Source organism: Mus caroli, chromosome 15, assembly GCF_900094665.2.
Source record: "Mus caroli chromosome 15, CAROLI_EIJ_v1.1, whole genome shotgun sequence".
NCBI lineage: Eukaryota > Metazoa > Chordata > Mammalia > Rodentia > Muridae > Mus > Mus caroli.
In genome coordinates this window covers 67348526-67370961 of record NC_034584.1, presented here as the reverse complement: position 1 = coordinate 67370961, position 22436 = coordinate 67348526, and the positions used below count along the sequence as shown (strand labels likewise).

At 45.1% G+C, this 22436-nt stretch overlaps 1 protein-coding gene across 2 annotated transcripts in view; it reads left to right on the top strand.

Moving 5' to 3' along the window:
• The window catches only part of Mroh5 (maestro heat like repeat family member 5), a 70517-nt gene that overhangs the window by 9297 nt on the left and 38784 nt on the right, over window positions 1–22436 (top strand). For both annotated transcript variants that reach the window (XM_021184293.2, XM_021184292.2), the window contains exons 3-6: window positions 577–722; window positions 1545–1673; window positions 20262–20421; window positions 21591–21643. In XM_021184293.2, the coding sequence (XP_021039952.1) occupies window positions 577–722; window positions 1545–1673; window positions 20262–20421; window positions 21591–21643 (488 nt within the window). The remainder of the gene's footprint in view (window positions 1–576; window positions 723–1544; window positions 1674–20261; window positions 20422–21590; window positions 21644–22436) is intronic.

The window sequence follows — 22436 nt, the reverse complement described above, 5'->3', positions numbered from 1 at the left end:
TCATTCCAGTGCCAAAGGGGATCAGGTGACACCTAGATAGACAGTTGGAAAAGAAAAAAAGAATTTGTGTATGGAAGGGTAAAGACATGATTTTTAATGGATTTATGATATGGATTTATATCTGAGTAGATATATTGCTAAATGGATCAAAATATGTATTAATAACTAGTAGTTAGCTAGGTGGAGGAGTGGGTGGACTTTGGAGTTACCTGAGTAAATGGGTGGTTAAATAAATATGAAATGAGCAGACATGAGATGAAGAGCTAGATCACTGAATATATAGGCATTAGGATGGATTGATGGGGTGGGTGGGTAGATAAATGGGCGAATGAATATTAGAATGATAATAATAATATGAACGAGAGAAGGAGAATGCACAGATGAGAATGTATTCCTGCTCTGTCCCATCTTAAACCCCATAAAGGACCACGTAAAAAGCAAGCTATCAGACGACTTCCCAATGTGTCTGGCTCTTGGCTTTCACTATATGCTCGCCCCTCTTTACCCATCCAACCCCCTGCCACAGCGTGACCTCCCAAAGGCCCATCATCCTCACATCCTCCTTGTCATCTTTAGCCATCTGCTTCAAGATGCTCCGAGACATAGGCACCTCAGACCTTCTCCAAATCAAGTACATCACCAAGAAGATAAAGAAGATGGCTCGGAGCTTCCCCAACCTGGTGATGGAAACCATCCACGACTACCTCAAAGACAACCCAGAGGTGGTGTTGCTTAGGCCCCCGGGGCAGGCGTGGAAGCATAGGGAGGCCCTGGACCCTACGTGGCACTCAAACCCTGAATCCTACATGAGAAAGTTGCATTGTTCTAGCAAAATCTCAATCTCCTTGCATGCCACTAGGCTAAGTAGGGAGGAAGGGAAATGTACCCAGTTACCTTTGCCATGCTCAGAGCATACTCATGAGGTAGAGGTTATGACTCTCACAGATGAGGAACTATGGCTTGGGGAAGAGGAGGATTTGCCTAAGGTCACAGAACTAGTAAATGGTAGAAACTGGTAGGCATGTGGGAAGTGGGCAAACGGATGGATGATGGATTGATGGGTGGATGGGTGGATATAGTGGATACAATGGAGATAGGGTTGGGTGGATAGATTGGTGGGTAGATAGCTATAGCGACTGATGAAGAGGTGGGTTGATCTAGGGAGGGGAGGAGGGAAGTGTGGGTACTGAGTACACATGGAGATGGAAGCAGTCATTTATGAATACTTGAATGCATAAATGCATTAGTGCATGGATGGGGAAAAGCTGCCCACGTGTTGATGAAGAGATGACCTCACTTTGAAGGTTGGAGTGTTTAAATCCACAGCAGTTCCCTGAGGACCAACAAGCTTGTCCTCCTCTTGAGTCTGTAGGCCAGGCTCAAGGTTAGCACATGGCAGGTGTCTCCTAAGAATTGTCAAATGGATATGTCCATGTGTGCTCCCTGCCTCCGGCCTCCTTTCCTATCCTCTCCATAGTGTTCTCCTTGGCATCCCCCGTCACTGTCAGACACCATGGTCTCAGTCTAGCCTCTGTCCTCCACAGATCTCCTGCCGACACACATTCCAGCTGTTCCAGGTCTTGGTGGCAGTCATTGGAGTCCTTGATGTCTTGGAGGAGACCTGGCAAAAATGCTTCATGCAGCTGGCCCTGGAGCACATGACCAAGTCCACGGTATGCCGCCCACTCATAGCACACAGGCTGGTTCCCCAAGGGCTTCCAAAAGCCCTTTAGTCAGTTGCCTGGGATCCAAACCATGTAGCAAGGGCTTCCAAAAGCCCTTTAGTCAGTTGCCTGGGGTCCAAACGGGGTTTCTGAGCTTTCCCATCCATGTGTTTTCTGTATGTTCTTGTCCTTGAAATGGCCTCTTCAGCAGACCCCTGCTAGACCCATATACAAAAGCCAACCAGCTGGCTGCAGCCCCACTCCCTCTCAGGATGTCTCTTCCTACCTATCCCTTCCCCGATGCCGATATACCAGCATCTGGAAGAACCGTTGCCTGTCGCACCCACTCCTCAGACCCCAACCCTTGAGCTCCTGCCTCTTGGGTACCTGCTTGATGGAGACATTCAAGCTTGGGACTCGGCTGCCCCAGCCCACCAAACCAGAAATATCAGTAGCCCCACCACCACCCTTCTGTAGGTCATAATGGCCTCCAGGGGCCCAAGACAGGTGGTTTTCTCCAGATCCACTGACCCCGTGGAGCCCTGTGTTGAACTACTTTATACACACAGCACAAATGGTTTTCAGAGAACAGTGACTGTCACCAAGATGTACCACTCTCCAAGCTACAGCCTTCTACAAGTGAGCCCAGGTCCTTCATATGTCCTGTTTTTCATCCAAGAGCCCAGCATGGCTTTGCCTTGCATGCTCCAGACTTTTACCCTGAGTCTAATCACAGAGCTGTGGTCATGGCCATGTATTCTCAGTCTGCCAGCAGTATCCATCTGATTCCAGAAAACTGCTGAGCATCCTGTGCTGATGACAGCGTCCCTCTGCTGTGTGTCAGTGCTGGTACACAGAACTCCCTCTCCAAGCTTCTCGCTTCTTGCTTCCCTCCTATCCCATCTCTCTGGGCTAAAAGTTCACAGCATTCCCAATCTCCCACCAAGCATTGTGGTGCTGCTTCTAGAGCTTTTGGGAGCAAACAGTTCTGGTTTTATTAGGAAAGACTCATTGTACACAACAAGGGGTTTTGCTACAACACACAGAAACACGTGCGCTGTGCAAGCTGCTTTTATCACACCCTTGTTCTTCCTTCTTCCGCAACTACCTCTAATCAATCGTCTTCCTCTCGCAAGCAGTCTCCTGTCTATTTTCATATTTTTAACGTATTGTTTAATCTAGACTCCAGGTATAAGATGAGACAAGTGGCATCTATCTTCCTCCACCTGGCTTATTTCACTTGATCTCCTGCTACATCTGTTTTCCTGCAGAAATGGAATCAAACAAACATCCTTTGTGTGTCTGAATAAAAGCCCGCTGTGTGTTTAGGCTGTGTGTTCTTTATCCATTCATCTTTGGATGGAGAACAAGGCTAAGTCCATACCTTGGCTGTTGCAAACAGTGCCATATATAAACATGGATATGCGCATGTCTCTGTGGTAGGTTGACTTAAGACCCAGGGATGGTAAAGGTGGGTCATGCGGCACATCTCCTTTCAATTCTTTGAGGAGCAGTCAGGCTTATTTCCACAGGTGCTGCTCAAGTATAATTGCACCAACTAACATTGCATGAATCCCACCCACCACCACCGTCCTCACCAGGACTTGTCTGTCTTCTTGTTGGTGCCCTGTGCTGCATAGGTTTTATTGTCAACTTGGCATAGGCTAGAATCCAACTGGGAAATGAACTCTCCTTCGAATTGGCCTGAGTGTGTTTCTTTGGGGCATTGGCTGGACTGCTGATGTATGTAGGAAAACCCAGCCCACTGTGGGCAGTACCATCCCTAGGCAGAAAGATAGCTGAACATAAGGCAAGTGACTGGAGCAGCAAGCAGTGTGCCTGCCTCGTTTTGGCTTCTGTTCCTTGTTTGAGTTCCTGCCCTGACTTCCCGAATAAGCCAAATAAACCCGTTTCTACTCTAAACTGATTTCAGTCAATGAGTGCTCCATCACAGCAGCATCTAAGCAAACTCTAACACAGCCACTCTCTGTAGGATGATAGGGAATCTCGATGTAGTTCTGACTTGTATTTCCCAGAGGGCTAAGGTTGTTACACTTTTTTCTTTCAGACGCTTGTTGACCATTTGTGCTACTTCTTTTGAGAACTGCCTGCTCAATTCATTATTGGATGATTTGTCTTTCGGTGTTTAATTTTCTTAGCTCCTTAAATGCTCCCGATATTAATCCCCCGTCAGATGAATAGCTACCAACGATTTCTCCCCCCATCCCTCGGGCTGACCTTTCACCCTGGTAATTGTTTCTTTTGCTGTGCCAAAGCTTTTTTAATTTCATGCAATCCCATTTGTCAATTCTTGCAGTTGTTTCCTGAGCTATTAGAGTCCCTTTCAGAAAGTCCTTGCCTGTGCCTATGTGAGCGGGGTTTCCTGGAAAGAGGCTGTGTCTGCAGAAGCTGATTAACTGACTTCAGCCATGTGGAGAGGACAGAACGGTGCAAACCCAGAGCTTAATTGCAGTTTATCTTGGGCTATCTTTAGCCTACTAAACAGCCATTCCCTGCCCTCCTCCTTATGAGAACAAAGACTCCATCACTAAGAGATAAAGCCAGACCTGATATTCTAGCAGATTAAAAAAAAAAACCTTTAGAGTGTATTAATTTATCAAAACCCTAGATTTCCACCAACCAAAGGGATGAGATGTTATCAGATAGCAGCTAAGGCCTACAGCAGAGTTCTATCTCGATTTAGCCTGTCCTCTACCCACCAACCTACTTGGAAAATACCTCCACTATGGCTTTCCTCCACTATGACTTTCTTTTGTTCTGTCACTATAGAAAGTTCATAAGAAATTTGACCTGGCTGGGACATGGAATTTAGGGAAGACTAAATCTGTGTTCTGGAGCTGCAGCCACTCATATTCGGCTCCAAAATAAGCTATCCTTTATCATAACCCTTTGAGATGAGAGCTCTGTTTGTGTGTCAATGCCCGTATCTTGAAGTATTTTCCCTATTTTTTCTTCTTCTAGCAGTTTCAAGTTGTCGGGTCTTATGTGAAGGTCTTTGATCCATCATAAATTGAATTTTATTCAGGGTGAGAGATAGTGATCTAGTTTAAGACTCCCTCATGAGGATGACCTGTTTTTTCCAATGCCATTTGTTGGAAGCCATTCTTTTCTCCAACATATATTTTTGGCATATTTGTTGTAAATCAAGGGGCTGTAGTGAATTTATTTCAGGAGTCTCTACTCTATTCCATTGGTTGATTTAGGTTCTGTTTCTGTGGCCCTGTGGTATAGTTTGAATACATCTGCCATTGCTGTCCCTGCTTAGGGTTCTTTTGGTATTCAGCTTATTCTGTGATTCCATATTAATTTAAGGATGTGTTCTCTTTCCGTGAAGAACATCATTAAATTTTCATGGGGCTGTACTGAATCTGTGGACTGCTTTCAGTAATGTAGCCATTTTCATATTATTAATCCCATCCATCCATTAACAGTGAAAGGTCTGTCTTCTGGTGCCTTGGAATTCCTTAGGCAGTGTTTTAAAGTCTTGATGCGATAAGTCTCTTACTTCCTTTGTTAGGTTTATGTTTGGTTCTCATTACTGCTTTTGAGGCTATTGTAAATAAGATTTGTCTTCTTGCTTGCTTGCTTTCTTAGCATGTGTATTATCAGTATAAGGGCATTATTGAGATATAGAAAACCTCTGGTTTTTGTATGTTTATCTTTGTATCCTGCTCCTTTGCTAAGTGTTTGCCAGATTGAAGGGTTTTCTAGTGGTGTCTCTAGGGGTTTTGGCGTAGAGCAGTGGTTCTCCACCTGTGAGTCACAACCCTCTTGGGGGTCGAACAACCCTTTCTCACAGAGGTCGCATATCAGATATTTACATTACAGTTCCTCACAGTAGCAAAACTACAGTTATGAAGTAGCAATGAGACAGTTTTATGGTTGGGGGGTGGTCACCAGAACTTGAGGAACTGTATTAAAGGGTCACAGCTTCAGGAGGGTTGAGAACCACTGGCATAGAGAATCATGTCCTCTGCAAGTAGGATAGAGGTCATTTGAGCTCTTACTCTCTTTCTCATGTCACTTGTTTCTGTATCTTAACTTTGTACACTCACAAGTGCTTCAAGCTCTATATGGGACACAAGTGTAAAGAGTCAATGTATTTATCTTGTTCCTGATTTCAGGGGAAGTGCCCTCAGCAATAAATCTTCATTTATTGGATGTTCACTGTAGATTGGAATGTATGGTCTGTATTATGTTGAGGTGTGCTCCTTCTCTAGGCCTAGCTTCTTCAGAGCTTTTATGATGAAGGGATGTGAATGTTATCATGTCCATTCATATGATCGTGTGATAATGATCATGGTGATTTCCATCCCTCATTTTATTTATATCCAATAGACACTTTCTTGATTTCAATATATTAGACTATCCCTGAAGTGAAGCCAACTTGATTATGGTGTATGATTTTTTTTTGATTACGGTTCTATTGCTATGAAGAGATACCACAACCAAGGCAACTGAGAGCAAAGTCTCCCAAGAAAGCATCTAATTGGGGGACTTCTTCTTACAGGTTCAGAGGATTAGTCTTACCATCGTGACAGAGAACATGGGGGCAGAAAGGCAGGCATGGTTCTGGAGAAGTAGCTGAGCGCTTTGCATCCAGATCCATAGGCAGCAGGCAGAGAGAGAGACTGATTCTGGAATAGGCTTTTGAAACTGCAGAGCCCACCCCCTGCAACATACCTCTTCCAACTCACCACCTAATCCTTCCCAGCAGTCCAACTGGGAACCAAACTTGCAAACATGTGAACCTATGGGAGCTAGTCTCACTCCAACCACCACACTCCATTCCCTGGCCCCCACAGGCTTATAGCCATATCATAATGCAAAATGCGTTCAGACCGGCTTCCAGAGTCGCCCTTGTCTATTACAGTCTCAACATTGTTTAAAGCCCAGCGTTTCTCCTGAGACTCAAAGGAATCTCTTAGCTGGAACTCTCTGTAAAGCAGATCACACACTTCAAACATAGAATGTCACAGAATATACATTAAATTCCAAAACGGGAGGGAAAGGAACATAGTGAGGAGATACTGGGCCAAAGCAGATCCAACAGCCAGCCGGGCAAATGCCACACTCTGCATCTCCATGTCCAACGGCAAAGGGCTCCTCGCAAATCCAATCTGCTCCAGCTTTGTTGACTACCACACAGTTCTCTCTCTTGGGCGGGTTCCAGACCCAGTCAGCCGCTCTCCTTGGCAGGCATCCCAGAGCTCTGGCATCTCCAACATCTTGAGGTCTCCAACACAACCCCGGGCTTCACCTTCAAAGCTTCACACAATGGCCTCTCCAGGTGTCCATGCAAGGACTTCCCTGACACATGCTCGCCTAGAGCAGCTTTCCCTAACTAGAGAGGAAAATCCCATGGCCCCTTCCCCATACTCTTTACTCTGAAACGAGAAGCACATGGCCAAAGTGATGGAGTTCTCCTGCTAGCTGGGGCTGGAGCCTGGGCGGCTCCTTGAGTTGCATTTGTATCAGCTTTCCTTGTTGGTGGTTTCATTTGCAACTTCAGCTTTCCTTTAATTCCTTCTCACAAACTGAAAGTTCAGCTAGCTGGGATCTTGCCCTGAGTTTAGCCCTCATTTTATTCCGTTTAGCATCAGACTTATCTTTACACATTTTATTTCCTTCAGCTCAGGACTTCACCACATTTCCTTATGCCCTTTTTCTCCGCAAGCTGTGCTTTCTCCATTTCTCGTTACCCTGTTTACTCTCTTGCATTGTAGATCTCCATAAAAGTGGGCACTAAAAACCACAGGGCACACAGGATGCAGTCAATACTAAAGTCTTGAAATCTCCTCTGTCAGTGGCATTAACCCAAAACTCTTCCATTTAGCCTCTGGCAGATATTTTCAGACAAGAGCAAAAATCAGCCACATTCTTTGCCAAAATATCACAAGAATGGTCTATAATATTCTTCTCTAAAACCTCCTGAGCTGGGCCCCAATACTGCACGTCACCCACTGTCTTCCATGTTCCTACTGTAGCCCTGTAAGCTCCACTTAACATGTTCCTCCACGTATCCAGGCCCAAGTCCCCAAATCTTCCATATTCCTCCAGACAACAGCATGGTCAGGCCTGTCAGTTGACTTTTGAAACCTCAAAGCTCATCTCCAACAAAACACCTCTTCCATCAAGGACACACCTCCTTCAACAAAAGCCACGCTTCTTTTTTGTTTGTTTGTTGTTTTGTTTTGTTTTTTGGGTTTTTTTTGTATACGTTTTATTTCTGGTTAATAACAGATATTTGCCTATTTACAAAGTGAACTAAAGTGTGATTTTGATCTTTTTTACTTCAGCACAATAGACAGAATGCAGATGTGTGTTTAAGATACTTATTAAGGCTAGAGAAATGGCCTAGTTGTAGAGAGCACTTGTTGTTCTTGCATAGGCCCTGAGTTTGGTTCGTAGCACCCACATGGCGGCTCACAACCATCCCTAACTCCACTTTCAAGGGAGATAATAGCTTGTCTGAACTCCACAGGTAGCCAACACACGTGTGGTGTACATATATACATGCAATCAACACACCCATACACAAAAATAAATAAGTTAAAATAATTGCTAAAAAAAAGCTTTAAGAAAGTACTCATTAAATGCAAGACTGATTAAAAGTCATTCATATTTTAATTTTAGAAGAAATTCCAAGAGTAGAATTATGAGTATGACAGGAGCTCTCCCTTCAGAAGGGGTTCACATTGAGAAGTTGAGAGGCTAGGGGATCTGTTGAGCTGCTGGTGTGGAAGTGGAGTAGCTTATGTAGTTGGCCTCTGTGGGCAGGCTGCTGTCACAGCACTGCTTCCTCTTTTTTCTTAAGACTTCCATTCTGTGCTTGTAGGTACATGGACACTAGTGCAGGAGCCCCCAGGAGTCCAGATTAATTGAGACTGCTGATCCTCCTCCAGGATCACCCTTCTCATCTTCTTTCAGCCTTTTCCTAATTCAATCACAGGGGTCAGCTGCTTCTGTCCGTTGGTTGGGTGCAAATATCTGCATCTGACTCTTTCAGCTGCTTGTTAGGTCCCTTTTTTGTGATCCCTTCATAGCCTCAGTAATAGTGTCAGGCCTTGGGACCTCCCCTTGAGTTGGATCCCAATTTGGGCCTGTTGCTGGACCTTCTTTTCCTCAGGCTCCTCTCCATTTCCATCCCTGTAATTCAACAGGTCAGGGCGAGAGGAGAGAGGTCCCTGTCCCGCTGGGGTCTCTCTGGGGCTGAATAGGGTGACGAGTATCAATGGCTCAAAAGAAACACACCAAGCCGGGAGTCTTGTTGAAGCAGGAACTCCCAAAGGCACACTTCTAATCCTTCCCAACTGTCGTAGTCAGGGCTTTTATTCCTGCACAAACATCATGACCAGAAACAAGCTGGGGAGGAAAGAATTTATTCAGCTTACACTTCCACATTGCTGTTCAACACCAAAGGAAGTCAGGACTGGAACTCAAGCAGGTCAGGAAGCAGGAGCTGATGCAGAGGCCATGGAGGGATGTTACTTACTGGCTTGCTTCCCCTGGCTTGCTCAGCTTGCTTTCTTATGGAACCCAAGACTACCAGCCCAGGGATGGCACCACCCACAATGGGCCCTTTGCCCTTGATCACTAATTGAGAAAATGTCTTACAGCTGGATCTCATGGAGGCTTTACCTCAAGGGAGGCTTTCTCTGGGATAACTCCTTGTATCAAGTTGACACACAAAACCAACCAGTACACCAACAGTCCACTAACTGGGAATCAAGCATTCAAATATATAAAAATATGAAGGCCATTCTCATTCAAACCACCACAATGATATTAATGTGTTCTTGAATTTGGTCTGATAGTATTTTTCCTTTTTTTATTAAACTAATAAAATTGATTTTAAATATACGACTCAGTATTGACATTTTTAAGTCATCAAAATTTATAATAGTTAAATGCCTCTTAAATATACATGATATCTTCTGAAGCTAAAAATAATATGCACTCGATCAGGTTTTAAAATCTATTTGGAACAGTAAACATGATAGAAGTAGAAAAAAAAAATCTCTTCTGAAGTCCTCTATGAGAGGAAATTGTGACAAGTTCCTGATTAGACATAAACCGTTCCATCTCCAAGGGAGAATACTCAGTGTAACTGTGGCTTCCTAGAATGAATTGGGTAGTGTTCCTTCTGTTTCTAGTTTGTGGAATAGTTTGAAGAGTATTGGTATTAGGTCTTCTTTGAAGGTCTGATAGAATTCTGCACTAAACACATCTGGTCCTGGACTTTTTTTGGTTGGGAGACTTTTAATGACTGCTTCTATTTCTTTAGGGGGTATGGGACTGTTTAGATAGTTTATCTGATCCTGATTTAACTTAGGTATTTGGTATGTGTCTAGAAAATTGTCCATTTCATCCAGATTTTCAAGTTGTGTTGAGTATAGGCTTTTTTAGTAGGATCTGATGATTTTTTTTTAATTTCCTCAGTTTCTGTTGTTATATCTCTGTTTTTCATTTTTGATTTTGTTAATTTGGATACTGTCCCTGTTTCCTCTGGTTAGTCTGGCTAAGGGTTCATCTATCTTGTTGATTTTCTCAAAGAACCAGCTCCTAGTTTTGTTGATTCTTTGTATAGCTCTTTTTGTTTCTACTTGGTTGATTTCAGTCCTAAGTTTGATTATTTCCTGCCATCTACTTCTCTTGGGTGAATTTGCTTCTTTTGTTCTAGTGCTTTCAGGTGTGCTGTCAAGCTGCTAGAGTGTGCTCTCTCTGGTTTCTTTGTGGAGGCACACAGAGCTGAGTTTTCCTCTTAGCACTGCTTTCATTGTGTCCCATAAGTTTGGGTATGTTGTGCCTTTGTTTTCATTAAATTCTAAAAAGTCTTTAATTTCTTTATTTCTTCCTTGACCAAGTTATCATTGAGTATGGTGTTGTTCAGCTCCCATGTGTATGTGGGCTTTCTGTTGTTTTTGTTATTGTTGAAGGCCAGCCTTAGTCTCTGGTGATCTGATAGGATACATGGGATAATTTCAATCTTCTTGTATCTGTTGAGGCCTGTTTTGTGACCAATTATATGGTCAGCTTTGGAGAAATTACCATGAGGTGCTGAGAAGAAAGTATATTCTTTTGTTTTAAAATGAAATCTTTAATAGATATCTGTTAAATCCATTTGAACCATAACTTCTGTTAGTTTCAATGTGTCTCTGTTCAGTTTGTGCTTCCATGATCTGTCCATTGCTGAGAGTGGGGTGTTGAAGTCTCCCACTATTGTTGTGTGAGGTGCAATGTGTGCTTTGAGCTTTAGTAAAGTTTCTTTTATGAATGTGGGTGCCCTTGCATTTGGAACATAGATGTTCAGAATTGAGAGTTCTTCTTGGTAGATTTTTCCTTTGATGAGTATGAAGTGTCCTTCCTTAACCTTTTTGATAACTATGATTGAAAGTTGATTTTATTCATATTAGAATGGCTACTTTAGCTTGTTTCTTAGGACCATTTGCTTGGAAAATTGTTTCTAGCCATTTACTCTGAGGTAGTGTCTGTCTTTGTCACTGAGGTGCATTTCCTGTATGCAGCAAAATTCTGGGTCCTTTTCATGTATCCAGTCTGTTATTGTATGTCTTTTTATTGGGGAATTGAGTCCATTGATGTTAAGAGGTATTAAGGAATAGAGATTGTTGCTTCATGTTATTTTCGATGTTATTTTTATGTTTGTGTAGCTATCTTCTTTTGGATTTGTTGGGAAAAGATTACTTTCTTGCTTTTTCAAGGGTATAGTTTCCCTCCTTGTGTTGGAGTTTTCCATCTATTGTCCTTTGTAGGGCTGGATTTGTGGAAAGATATTGTGTGAATTTGTTTTTGTCATAGAATATCTTGGTTTCTCCATCTATGGTAATTGAGAATTTTGCTGGGTATAGTAGCCTGGGCTGGCATTTGTGTTCTCTTAGGGTCTGTATAACATCTGCTTATGATCTTCTGACTTTCATAGTCTCTGGTGAGAAGTCTTGTATAATTCTGATAGGTCTGCCCTTATATGTTACTTGACATTTTTCCCTTACTGCTTTTAATATTCTTTCTTTGTTTTGTGCATTTGATGTTTTGACTACTATGTGACAGTAGGAATTTCTTTTTTGGTTCAATCTATTTGGAGTTCTGTAGGCCTCTTGTATGTTCATGGGCATCCCTTTTTTAGGTTTGGGAAGTTTTCTTCTATAATTTTGTTGAAGATATTTACTGGCCCTTTAAGTTGGGAATCTTCATTCTCTTCTACACCTATTGTCCTTAGGTTTGATCTTCTCATTGTGTCTTGGATTTCCTGGGTGTTTTGTGTTAGGAGCTTTTTGCATTTTGCATTTTCTTTGACTGTTGTGTCAATGTTTTCTATGGTATCTTCTGCCCCTGAGATTCTCTCTTCTATCTCTTATATTCTATTTATGATGCTTGCATCTATGACTCCTGATCTCTTTCCTAGGTTTTCTATCTCCATGGTTGTCTCCCTATGTGATTTCTTTATTGTTTCTATTTCCATTTTTAGATCCTGAAAAGTTTTGTTCAATTCCTTCACCTGCTTTGTTGTGTTTTCCTGTAATTTTTAAGGGATTTTTGTGTTTTCTCTTTAAGGGCTTCTAGCTGTTTACCTGTGTTCTCTTGTATTTCTTTAAGGGAGTTATTTATGTCCTTCTTAAAGTCCTCTATCATCATCATGAGATGTGATTTTAAATCAGAGTCTTGCTTTTCTGGTGTGATGTGGTATCCAGGGCTCGCTGTGGTGGGGGAACTGGGTTCTGATGATGCCAAGTAGCCTTGGTTTCTGTTGCTTATGTTCTTGCCCTTGCCTCTTGCCATCTGGTTATCTCTGGTGTTAGCTGGTCTTGCTGTCTCTGACTGTGGTTTGTCCCTCCTTGCAAGCGTGTGTGTCAGTCCTCCTGGGAGACCAGTTCTCTCTGGGAGCAATTTGGGTATGGAGAGCTTCAGCACAGGGCCAGCTCTGAGGAGCAGGTGGAAACCGGACAGATCCTATCTCCAGCTGTTCCTTGGTTCCTGTGTCCCAGTGGCTCTGGGCTGTTCCCTCTTGGGCCAGGAATTTGACCAGAAGTGGTGGTCTTACCTGTGCTCACAGGCTTGTCCACACTCCTGGGAGACCAGCTCTCTCCCAATGGTATTTGGGTATGGAGCTCTGTGACACAGACAGTCTGATAGTATTTTACTGAAAGTTTTTCTCTCTGCCTCTTGCCTCTCTGTCTCTGTCTCTGTCTGTGTGTGTGTGTGTGTCTCTCTCTCTCTTTCTCTCTCTCTCTGTGTCTGTGTGTGTGTGTTCATGCTTTTATATGATGGAGGTATTGTTTTAAGTGTCAAGTGTCCCTCACAGGTTCATGTGTTTGAACACTTGTAACCTGGTGGGGCTTTGTTACAGAAAGGGAGCCACTGGAAAGCAGGCCTTGAAAATTAGAGACTTGACTTACACTATCTCAAGTTCTCTCTGCTTTCTAACACATCAAGATGTTAAGAATCCACCCACAAGATCTGTCATGAAGACTATCCCCTCTCAAACTGAACCTGAGCTAAGCTCCCACTGAGTTCTCTTTGTCAGATTTTGTGTCACAACAATGTGAAAGGTAACCAACTTGGACATCAGGATAATACTGGCTTTGTAGAATGAGGATGGAATTCTCCCTCTCCATGGAATGGGACAATTTGAGAAGTCCTGGTGTTAATCCTTTAAAGGCCCACTGAGATCTGGGATTCCTTTGTTAAGTTGTCTGTCTGTACTGCTCATTCTACATCTGTCCGGGTTATTTCTGGCCACTTGATTTAATTTGTTCAGGTCACGTGTTCCTGGGAATTTATCTATGTCTTCTAAAGTAGTCCCTAATGATCCTCTGAAATTCATTGGTGTTGGTTATAATGTCCCCTGCCCCCACTTTATCTCTAACTCTTGAATTGTTTCTTCTCTCCTTCTTTTGGTTAGTTTTGCTAAGAGTTTCAGGGGTCTCTGCAACCTTCATGGCAGCAGAGTAGTAAGCAGTGGGAGGCAAGAAGGCAGTTCAGGTCAACAGGACTTAGTATCTGGCGCTCATTCAAAGGTCAGGAGTCTGACCCCCATGTTGTTTATTTTAGGGTTATTAAAGGACAGCACAATCTGATTGAAAAGAAAACCGTTTTGTGATGATCAACTCAATTCCACATGAACAACAAAGCTTACCTAAAATCTCTCTGAGGAACAAAGTAAGCTAAATCCAAATCACATCTGACTACATTGAAACTCTTTTGTTCAAGTACCTGCACATCTTCGGTAAAGATAAATTCTTCGGATTAACTCACAAATGCAAGCTGATAATGAGATGGGTCTGGAGGAGGGTCTGGTGACAGAAAGTCTGCTGCCACAGGGATTGTGCAAAATGTCACCAGGCTGGAAAGTATATCTTTACATCCAGACTGCTGGGCTGACAACAGTTTTCCATGCTTTCCCCCTGAAGGAACAACACTGAGTGTTTACCACTGCAGGTGCCCCCTACAAAGAGTTTGCAACACTGTATCTTTTCAGAAAACCAGCTCACCAATCACAGGGTTTCTCTGTTATCTTTATAGTCCCCGTGTCACTTACTTCCTCCCCATCTTTATTGCTCAGTTCCATCCCATCTAGTAGCTTACTCTTGTTCTCTAAAACCTTGAGATATATCGTTGAACTTTTTATTTGAGTTAGTTCTCTTTCTGGTGGTAGTGTTGGTGGTGGTAGTTGTGATGGAGGAAGATGATGATGATGGTGATGATGATGATGGTGATGATGTTTTAATGTAAGTACTTGCCCATGGACTTCCGTTTTAGAACCACCTTTCTGCATTCCTGGCAAGCTATGTTTTCATTTTCATTTGATTTCTAGGAATCTTTTTTTTTTTAATTTCTTCAGCACCTCACATCTAGAGTGTACCATTTAGCCAAATGTATGTTTGTATGGTCTCTGTAGTTTCTCTTGATGTTTAACTTCTAGTTTTGTTCTGTTATGCTCTGACAACGTGCCATGCATTTATTTCAGGTTTTCATGTACAGACTGACTTGTCCTGTAAACTCTCCGTGGGGGTTGTTTTGGAGAAAACTCTGTAGCTTTCTTACTCTGGTTCTCAATAGTCTTTATTTCCCCATTAATTTTTAAGGGAAGGTTGGTGAGCGTGGCATCTGAGTTATAAACTCATTCCTCTTGAAGAGGGCTTGCAGCTTCTGCCCTGAGAAGTTTGGTGTCAGTCTAATCAGATGGACTTTGAGTTAACATTTTCTTTTTGAATATTCAGCCCTGTGTCTTTATTCCACAGTCCTGGCTTTTTATCTATGAATGCACTGAGTGATTCTTCCCTGGGCATGTCTGTTTGGAGTTCTAAATTACTCCTGTTCTCGGATGCCCTCTCTCCCTTTCTTTGGAGGTTTTCCATGATACTTCTCACCGAATAGGTTTCCTGGGCCTTCCATTTGTATTCTAGCCCCTTTCCCTACCAATTGGCTCTCATATTTGGTTTTGTAGTTATCCCTCAGAATTCCTACAACTTATGACCATGCTTTTTGCTTCTTTTATTGATCTCTGAATATAAGATCTCTTCCACAGGCACATGGAATCCTTTAATCCCAGCACTCAGAGGCAGAGGCTGCCAGATCTTTGTGAGTTTAACACCAGCCTGGTCTATAGAGTGAATTCCAGGACATCCAGGGCTCTGTTATACAGAGAAACCCTGTCTCAAAGAAAAAAAAATCTTAACCTCATGTTAAATTCCTAGTTTTCTTTTTCTGACTTGGCCTCCCGTATTGGTGGTTCTTCATATCCAGCGTTCTCTGTTTGACATACTGAGTGTTTCATTTCCAGCATTTCTGTTCAACTGTTGTTCTGTTGGTCGTTTTCAGACATTCAGTTTTCTTATGGAGCTCCTCGGTGTTGCTGGCTCTCCTGCCCAGGTTCTGTGGTGTCTTTCTACTTTTTTTTTCAATTTATTTTATGTATATGAGTACACTGTAGCAATTTTTAGGACTTCTGCTCTCTCTGGTCAGCCCCACTCCTTCAGCCCCTGGTCCCTTCGCTCCAGCCCAAAGATTTATTTATTATTATACATAAGTACATTGTAGCTGTCTTCAGACGCACCAGAAGAGGGAGTCAGATCCCGTTAACAGGTGGTTTTGAGCCACCATGTGGTTGCTGGGATTTGAACTCAGGACCTTTGGAAGAGCAGTCAGTGTTTGTACCCGCTGAGCCATCTTACCAGCCCTTCTTTCTACTTCTTTATCTGCTAGTTTCAATCCACTTTACTGTCACTTCGTATCATTTTGTTACTACATTGGCCTATCAGCCCTCCCCATATCTTTGACTTGGTAGCTGAAGAGTCATGGTCGTTTGCAGGAGCGACACTGCCTTGCTTTTTCATGTGTCTTGTGTTCCTGAGCTGTGTGGTTTGCTCATCTATTGAGGTATTTGCTTCTTCCAACTTTTTTCTGGAGTCTTCCTAGCCTTTCTTTTTGAGGGTTAATTCCCAAGCACTACTCAGAAAAGAGAAAACTAACTACTATAGCAACAGCTACACCAAACCAAAGCAGATAATGAAACATAATTAAACTCAATTAAAGCTAACTGCTATGCCACCAGTAACCGCAGAAAAGAAAATGGCAAAAATGATGTAGGTAGACTAAGCTGTCAAGGTACAATGGTTAAACTAAGCAATAATGTGTATATATAATACTAATAGTAATAATAATAATAATAATAATAATAATAATAATAATAAATGAAATAAGGCTGAAGAGATGGCCCCGCAGTTAAGGGCACTGACTGCTCTTCCAGAGGTCCTGAGTTCAATTCCCAGCAACCACATAGTGGCTCACAACCATCTGTAATGTGATCTGTGCCTGAAGACAGCTACAGTGCACTCACATATATAAAATGAAATAAGGGGACAGGAAAGGGGAAAAGGAAGAAGGTGAGGAAGAGGGAGAGAGCAAGAGATGAAAAGCTAAGCAAAAAGAACAACTTGTAAATAATATTAGACAGAGGGGGGTGGAAAATATAAAAGCTTTTTTTAACAGTAAAATAGAATAAACAAAACTGGTCTGGTGAGCTGCCTTGATGCAAACTTAGAGATCTCTGAGTTGTATTCCTGGAACCCACATAGAGATGATAACAGAAAGCCAGCTCCACAAAACTGTCCTCTGACCCCTACATGCATACCTAGGCACGTGTGCCCACGTGCTGTGCACATGTTCACACTAAGAATTTGTGAAGATTTGTTTTCATTTTTAAGTATGTGTGTGTGTGTGTGTGTGTGTGTGTGTGTGCAAGCACCCAAAGAGGATCCCTAAAGGTAGAGTTGCAGGTGACTGTGAGCTGCCCAACATGAACGCTGGGAACTGAACTTGGGTCCTCAGCAAGAACAGTATGTGTCTTAACTGTTGAGCCTTCTCCCCAGCCTCCAACACCCCTCCTGATCTTTATTTCTCTGATTTTATAACACATGTAAATGAGGCTTTGCCCTCACCCCATCCCACCCCAGTCTGGGGCTGCGGGGGAGCCAGGGCTGGGGCTTAGTTTTATTCCTGTTCCCTGTACAGCTTGTCTTTCTCTGTCACCTCTCTCAGGAGTCCTGCTGCTCCTCTCTCTTCCTCTTTGGAATAAAACTCCGCCGCCGCCGCCCCTCCCTCCCCATTACTGTGACACTTCTCATTCACAGTCACACACTGGCAGACTCTAACGTGTCACCTCTTCAGAAGTCTAATTTTCAAGAGATCTTGATTTTGTTCACAGAGTCGTCCTCCTTCATTCCCCTTCTGGGTGTTAGGGGAAACCAGCATCTTGTCTTCACTTTCCCACCTCAGGCACTGCAGGAGCCCATGACCTTGGAGGTGTGTGGGTGGTTCCAACATCCAGAGCTCTGAGGCTGTGGGCACCAGCAGGGCATCCCCCAAACCAAGGAGGCTCTGACACTCTCCCTGTTGGTGGCCTCCACCTCGGCCACGCTGGGCTCAGTCCCCAGGCTGCCTGACCCCTTTAGACACTGTCACCGCACCAGCTGTCATAGCCATTCCCCTGACCAACAACCACAGACCAGGACACCCACAACCACCTCCCTGTCTTCACTTAACTATCTCAAGCAGCTAAGGGAACTCAGGGGAAGATGAGCATATTCAGTTGTTGCAAAGCATACAAATGAAAATGTGCTCAGAAGGATGTGTGGGGGAGGAAGGGAGCATCCCTGCCCTCTTCAGGTACTCCCAGTTTCCAGAAACTTCTCGGGGTTAAGCTGTCAAGGAATCTCTGAAACCTGACCTTTCTGGTTCCTGTGCGGACTCTAATGCCTGTAAGTGACCTGACTAGGGGGATTCAATCAAGGACTATGTGCTCAGGTGGCTTCCGCTGTGAGCAACATTCCTCCCTCCAGGGCATAGGGCAGGAACTCCCTGGAATAAAGAGGTCATATGACCCACCATGGGAGAGGGCAGGTCTGAAGGTCTCTGACCTGCTCCAAGACACACAGGCAGAGAAAGACAGGGATTTCTGCAGCCTGCCTTGGGGAATGTGACGGTTCATCCCTGCTGTTAACCTGACACATCTGGGAAGACACCACTTCTATCAGCTAAGAAGCTGCCTCTATCCGTCTGGGCTTCGTGCTTGTCTGTTGGTGGAGGAGGGCCTAGCCCACTTGGGGCAGTACCATCCCTAGGCAACTGAGCCTGGGCTAGATAAATAAGGCGGCAACTGCTGTGAAGCGAGGAGAGAGCCAGTAAGCAGTGTTCTTCCAGTTTCTGCTTCAAGCGCTTGCCTTGAGTTCCTGCTTTGGCTTTTGTTACAAGGCGGGCTGTAATTAACCCTTTCCTCCCCAAGGGCTTTGGCCATGGTGTTTATCGTAGCAACAGAGAGCAAGCTAGGACGTGTAAGAGAATTCTAGGTCTTGTGCTCTCCCGTGTGTGAAGAGGGAGCTGTGAGCATGGATAAAAGCAAGCATGCACTGCTTATAGCATCCAGGGAGGTCACCTCCTCTTCTTGTTCCAGTGACATCAGTCGGCTTTCACTTTTTGTTTAGCGTGAGTACAAGTTCGTCGTGGCCATGTGTGTATGCACACCTGTACCCATGCACGTGGAGGCCACAGATCCCTCATGTGACATGCCTCAGGAGGACACTGTTTCCTGAGACATTGTCCCTCTCTGGGACATGGAGCTCACAGATTATGAAAGGCTGGACAGCCATCAGGATCCACCCTTCCCTGGCCCCGCAGCATGAGGATTACAAACATGCATCACCATACCCTGCTTTTATATGGGTCCTGTGAGTTGAACTCAGGTCCTTGCACATTCCACAGTGAGTACTGTATCAACTGAGCGGATTCCCTCGGCCTGATGTGTGTCCAGCCTCTAGCTTTCTCCAGTCAGTTGTTTCTGGGTTGTACTGGGTTGTAGCAGGTTGTGTGGTTTTCCTCCCTGTCATGCCCAGAGCTCTGCCCAGTGTGGCTTGCCCTCCGGCTCCATCACTGCCACTGTAGTTCTAAAGGTTAGGGAGCCGAGACCACGGGTCCCTCCAGATGCAGGGGTTGGTGCTAACTGAGGGGTCCAGATCTCAGTGCTCCCTGCGGCTGGCATAGCCTTAGGTTTTCAGTTCCCTTGTCCTTCAGTTCCTGGCTTTCAGAACATGATTACTGTTGCTCCTCCCTCTTTTTAATCTCCTAAATATAGTTTTAGATGAGGGACTTCTGTGATGTTTTGGGGTGGGTGGGTTTTTGTTTGTTTGCTTGTTTGTTTTTAATTGCAAAATCAGATTCAATCCAGTGTGTTAACAAGAGGCCCTAACAACCGTGCCTATAATAGGCTGTAAGTGCTAGATGGATTTCATATGACAGTTTTCCTGCATCACAGGGAGAGCAGGAGGGGGAGGGGCCTCAGACATCTATCCTCACTGATGCTGCCAAACCATTAGATTTGAGCAGGCAGCTGTACCCTGCTGGATCCACCTCTCTCCAACCCCACCCGACAGCACCCAGAGTGGGTGGGAACAGGTTTGGCAAAACATAGCACAGCCGCTGAGAAGCACATGGCACCCGGCTGAGCTGCAGGCACTGGGCTCCTAGCTGTCTGGGGATGACCCTCATGCTGGCAGATGGGGAGCTGCTTGACTAGACTCTGCTGTGGAGCTTTATAAACAATGGCTGTCCAGGCTGAGGTCTTAAGGTGGAAATGTGGGCTCTGCTCAGAACTCATGGTGACAAAGAATTGGGGGTGGGTGATTGATGTACTAAGTAAGCTGCCTGGGCTCCATGGGACAGGTGACAGTTAGCTAGAGGCCCTATGAATGGGTGTCCTGAAAGCAGGTTGGGGAGGGGGCTTACAAATGGACATGGATTTAACTGAAGCAAGAGAGATTGGCGCTCCAGGCAGGAACAGTGTGGTAGCAAAGGCTGGGGAGCAAAGACAGCACTTGTGTTCTGGGCTCTAGAAAGCCCAGCATCAGGAGGCAGCCCATCTCAGGTTCCCTTAGCCTGTCTTCTACCCAAAAGAGGCTTGGTAAAGGCAGTACATGTGGAGTTGCCCGGCTTGGTACATGCCACTCTCGCCCTGTTCCGTCTGTCCCCACCCACCTTGACCAGCACCCTTCTTCCCCCACCCAGGAACTGAATGATATATATCAAGATGCCGCCAGCAATGTGTTGCTGGCCCTCTGTCGGCACTCATGGCCGGCAGTGGCCAAGCACTTGGAGACGGAGCTCCTGACGGGTGTCTTCCCACACCGCAGCCTGTTGTATGTGATGGGCGTCCTAATCTCTCAAGGTATGTGCCGCCATAGCATGGATCAAGAGACAGGCAATAGAAGGAGGGCATGAATGGCCTCTGGGACCACCCTCTACCCATGGCTATAGTTACACATGGGTCATGTAGGCTGAATCCCTAAGCCCCCACAGTTCAACCAGCCCTCTCAACAGCTCTGAGCTCCATGCCTCACAAGCCCTCAGTAGCCCTGGCCATTCTACAGACCTTCCCATGGAAGGGGAAAGGACCTCTGTGCCACTGTCTGATAGAGTCACATTGTTGTTGGTCCAGGAGTTGGCACAGACCTGTGAGATGAGATTGTCACTCTGCCCTGACACCTCCCTATACTGGCATTGCTCTCCCTTGGACACACAAGGCAGATGAGAATCCCAGCTCAAAGAAGTAGCTTTGATAGCCAGAGTCATGGAGATTGCCTTACTTCAGACCCTGGGCTTTCTGCCTACTTCATTCTTTCACTTCATTCATTCACTCTTTTCACATGCATGTGCTATCCTTTAAAATGACCAATCTCGAAGGCGCTGGCTGTAATAGGGCCAGCTTGCCAGAAGGCTGCTATAGAGGGCTTCCAATAGGAGGCAGGCAGTATAAGCCACGTCTAGTCAGGCCTTGGGAGCTGCAGGTCAGCAGCCAACAAGGTCAGGCAGGAAGAAGAAGTGGGAGGTCCAAAGATATTCTGGAAAGTTTGTGCTTAAGCCTGAGACGAGGCAGGATCTGGCTTAACTCAGCCTCCCCCACCCTTTTCCAAACTGACAGGCTGGATGGGGGGGGGGGGGCTTTCAATGCAGAGGGATGCCCAAAGCAAGCCCTCCTTACATGGTTGAATTCCTAATCTTCCCAAAAGGCCTTCAGCCTCACCAAGTGTCCCTTCGCAGCCTGACTTTTCCATACCTGAAGGGACCACAGCATATCCCAAAAGGCCATGCTTCAAAGGGCCCCTCCATTTACCAGTGGGGAACAAGGTCCAAAGAAGGCAAACAGCTTGCCTGGACACGGCATGCAGGCAGTACTAGGATTCCAGCCCAGCTCTCTAGACCCTGATCCCCATTCCAGATCATGTTCTTCCACTGGAGGCTGCCCTACCATATCCCTGTGGGTCCCACCGGGCAGGAGCAGATGGGGTCTGGGGAATGTGCAAGACCTGGCCTGTAACCTACCCTCTTTTCCCACAGAGGAGCTTCTCAAGGAAGAAGACAGAGCGAGCTGGAAAGATTTGCTTTCCCAGGTACAGAGGAAGCCCATCACCCCAGAATTTCTGAGGGACCTCAGCAAGTGAGACAGCAAGCTTACACCGGAGCCCCTATTGTGGCCTTTGAGGAAAAGGGAAACAGGAAAGGTGGAGAGAATGAAGGAACTGAAGGGGGAAATACAGACAGCAGGAGGGTAGACAGAGAGTCTCCACTTACAGATAAGCACACAGCATAGGGGCAGGAGGTGGCTTGACCAAGGTCACCAGGGGAGCCAGGATTTGATCTTGGTCTTCAGACACTTGGCACAGAGTAAATGCCCAACATAGACAAGTTCCTGCCACTCAACATGGGGGACTAGAAAAGACACAGGGGCCAGAGTTAAGACCTGGGAAGAAGGGAGACAAGCTTGGGTGGACTGAAGATTTGAGAACCCCAGAAGCAGTCTCATGGCAGGCCCACCTCTGACCTTCTCCCAAGTGAGAGGCTTGTACTGGTTTGCAGTCCAAGGTCAACTACTCACAACTGTGCCCTGGACTGACTTCCTTTGCCTCTCTGTCGCTTAGTTTGCTCATCTGTGAAATGGGTTGAGAGGTGAAAGTTGTGAAAGTCTTGTCCAGTGTGGAACCCAAGGGGCCCTACTCAGTGTTGGGTGTCAGCACTGTGGCAGGCAACAGGCAGAGAAGCAGGAGTGGGTTGGAGAGGTGAAACAGAGTAGCAAGAAATAAGTCACTGCGGACTGGAGGACCAGAGGCATCACTAGCCACATTCATCTGATACTGAGGACTGGAGGACCAGAGGCATCACTAGCCACATTCATGTGATACTGAG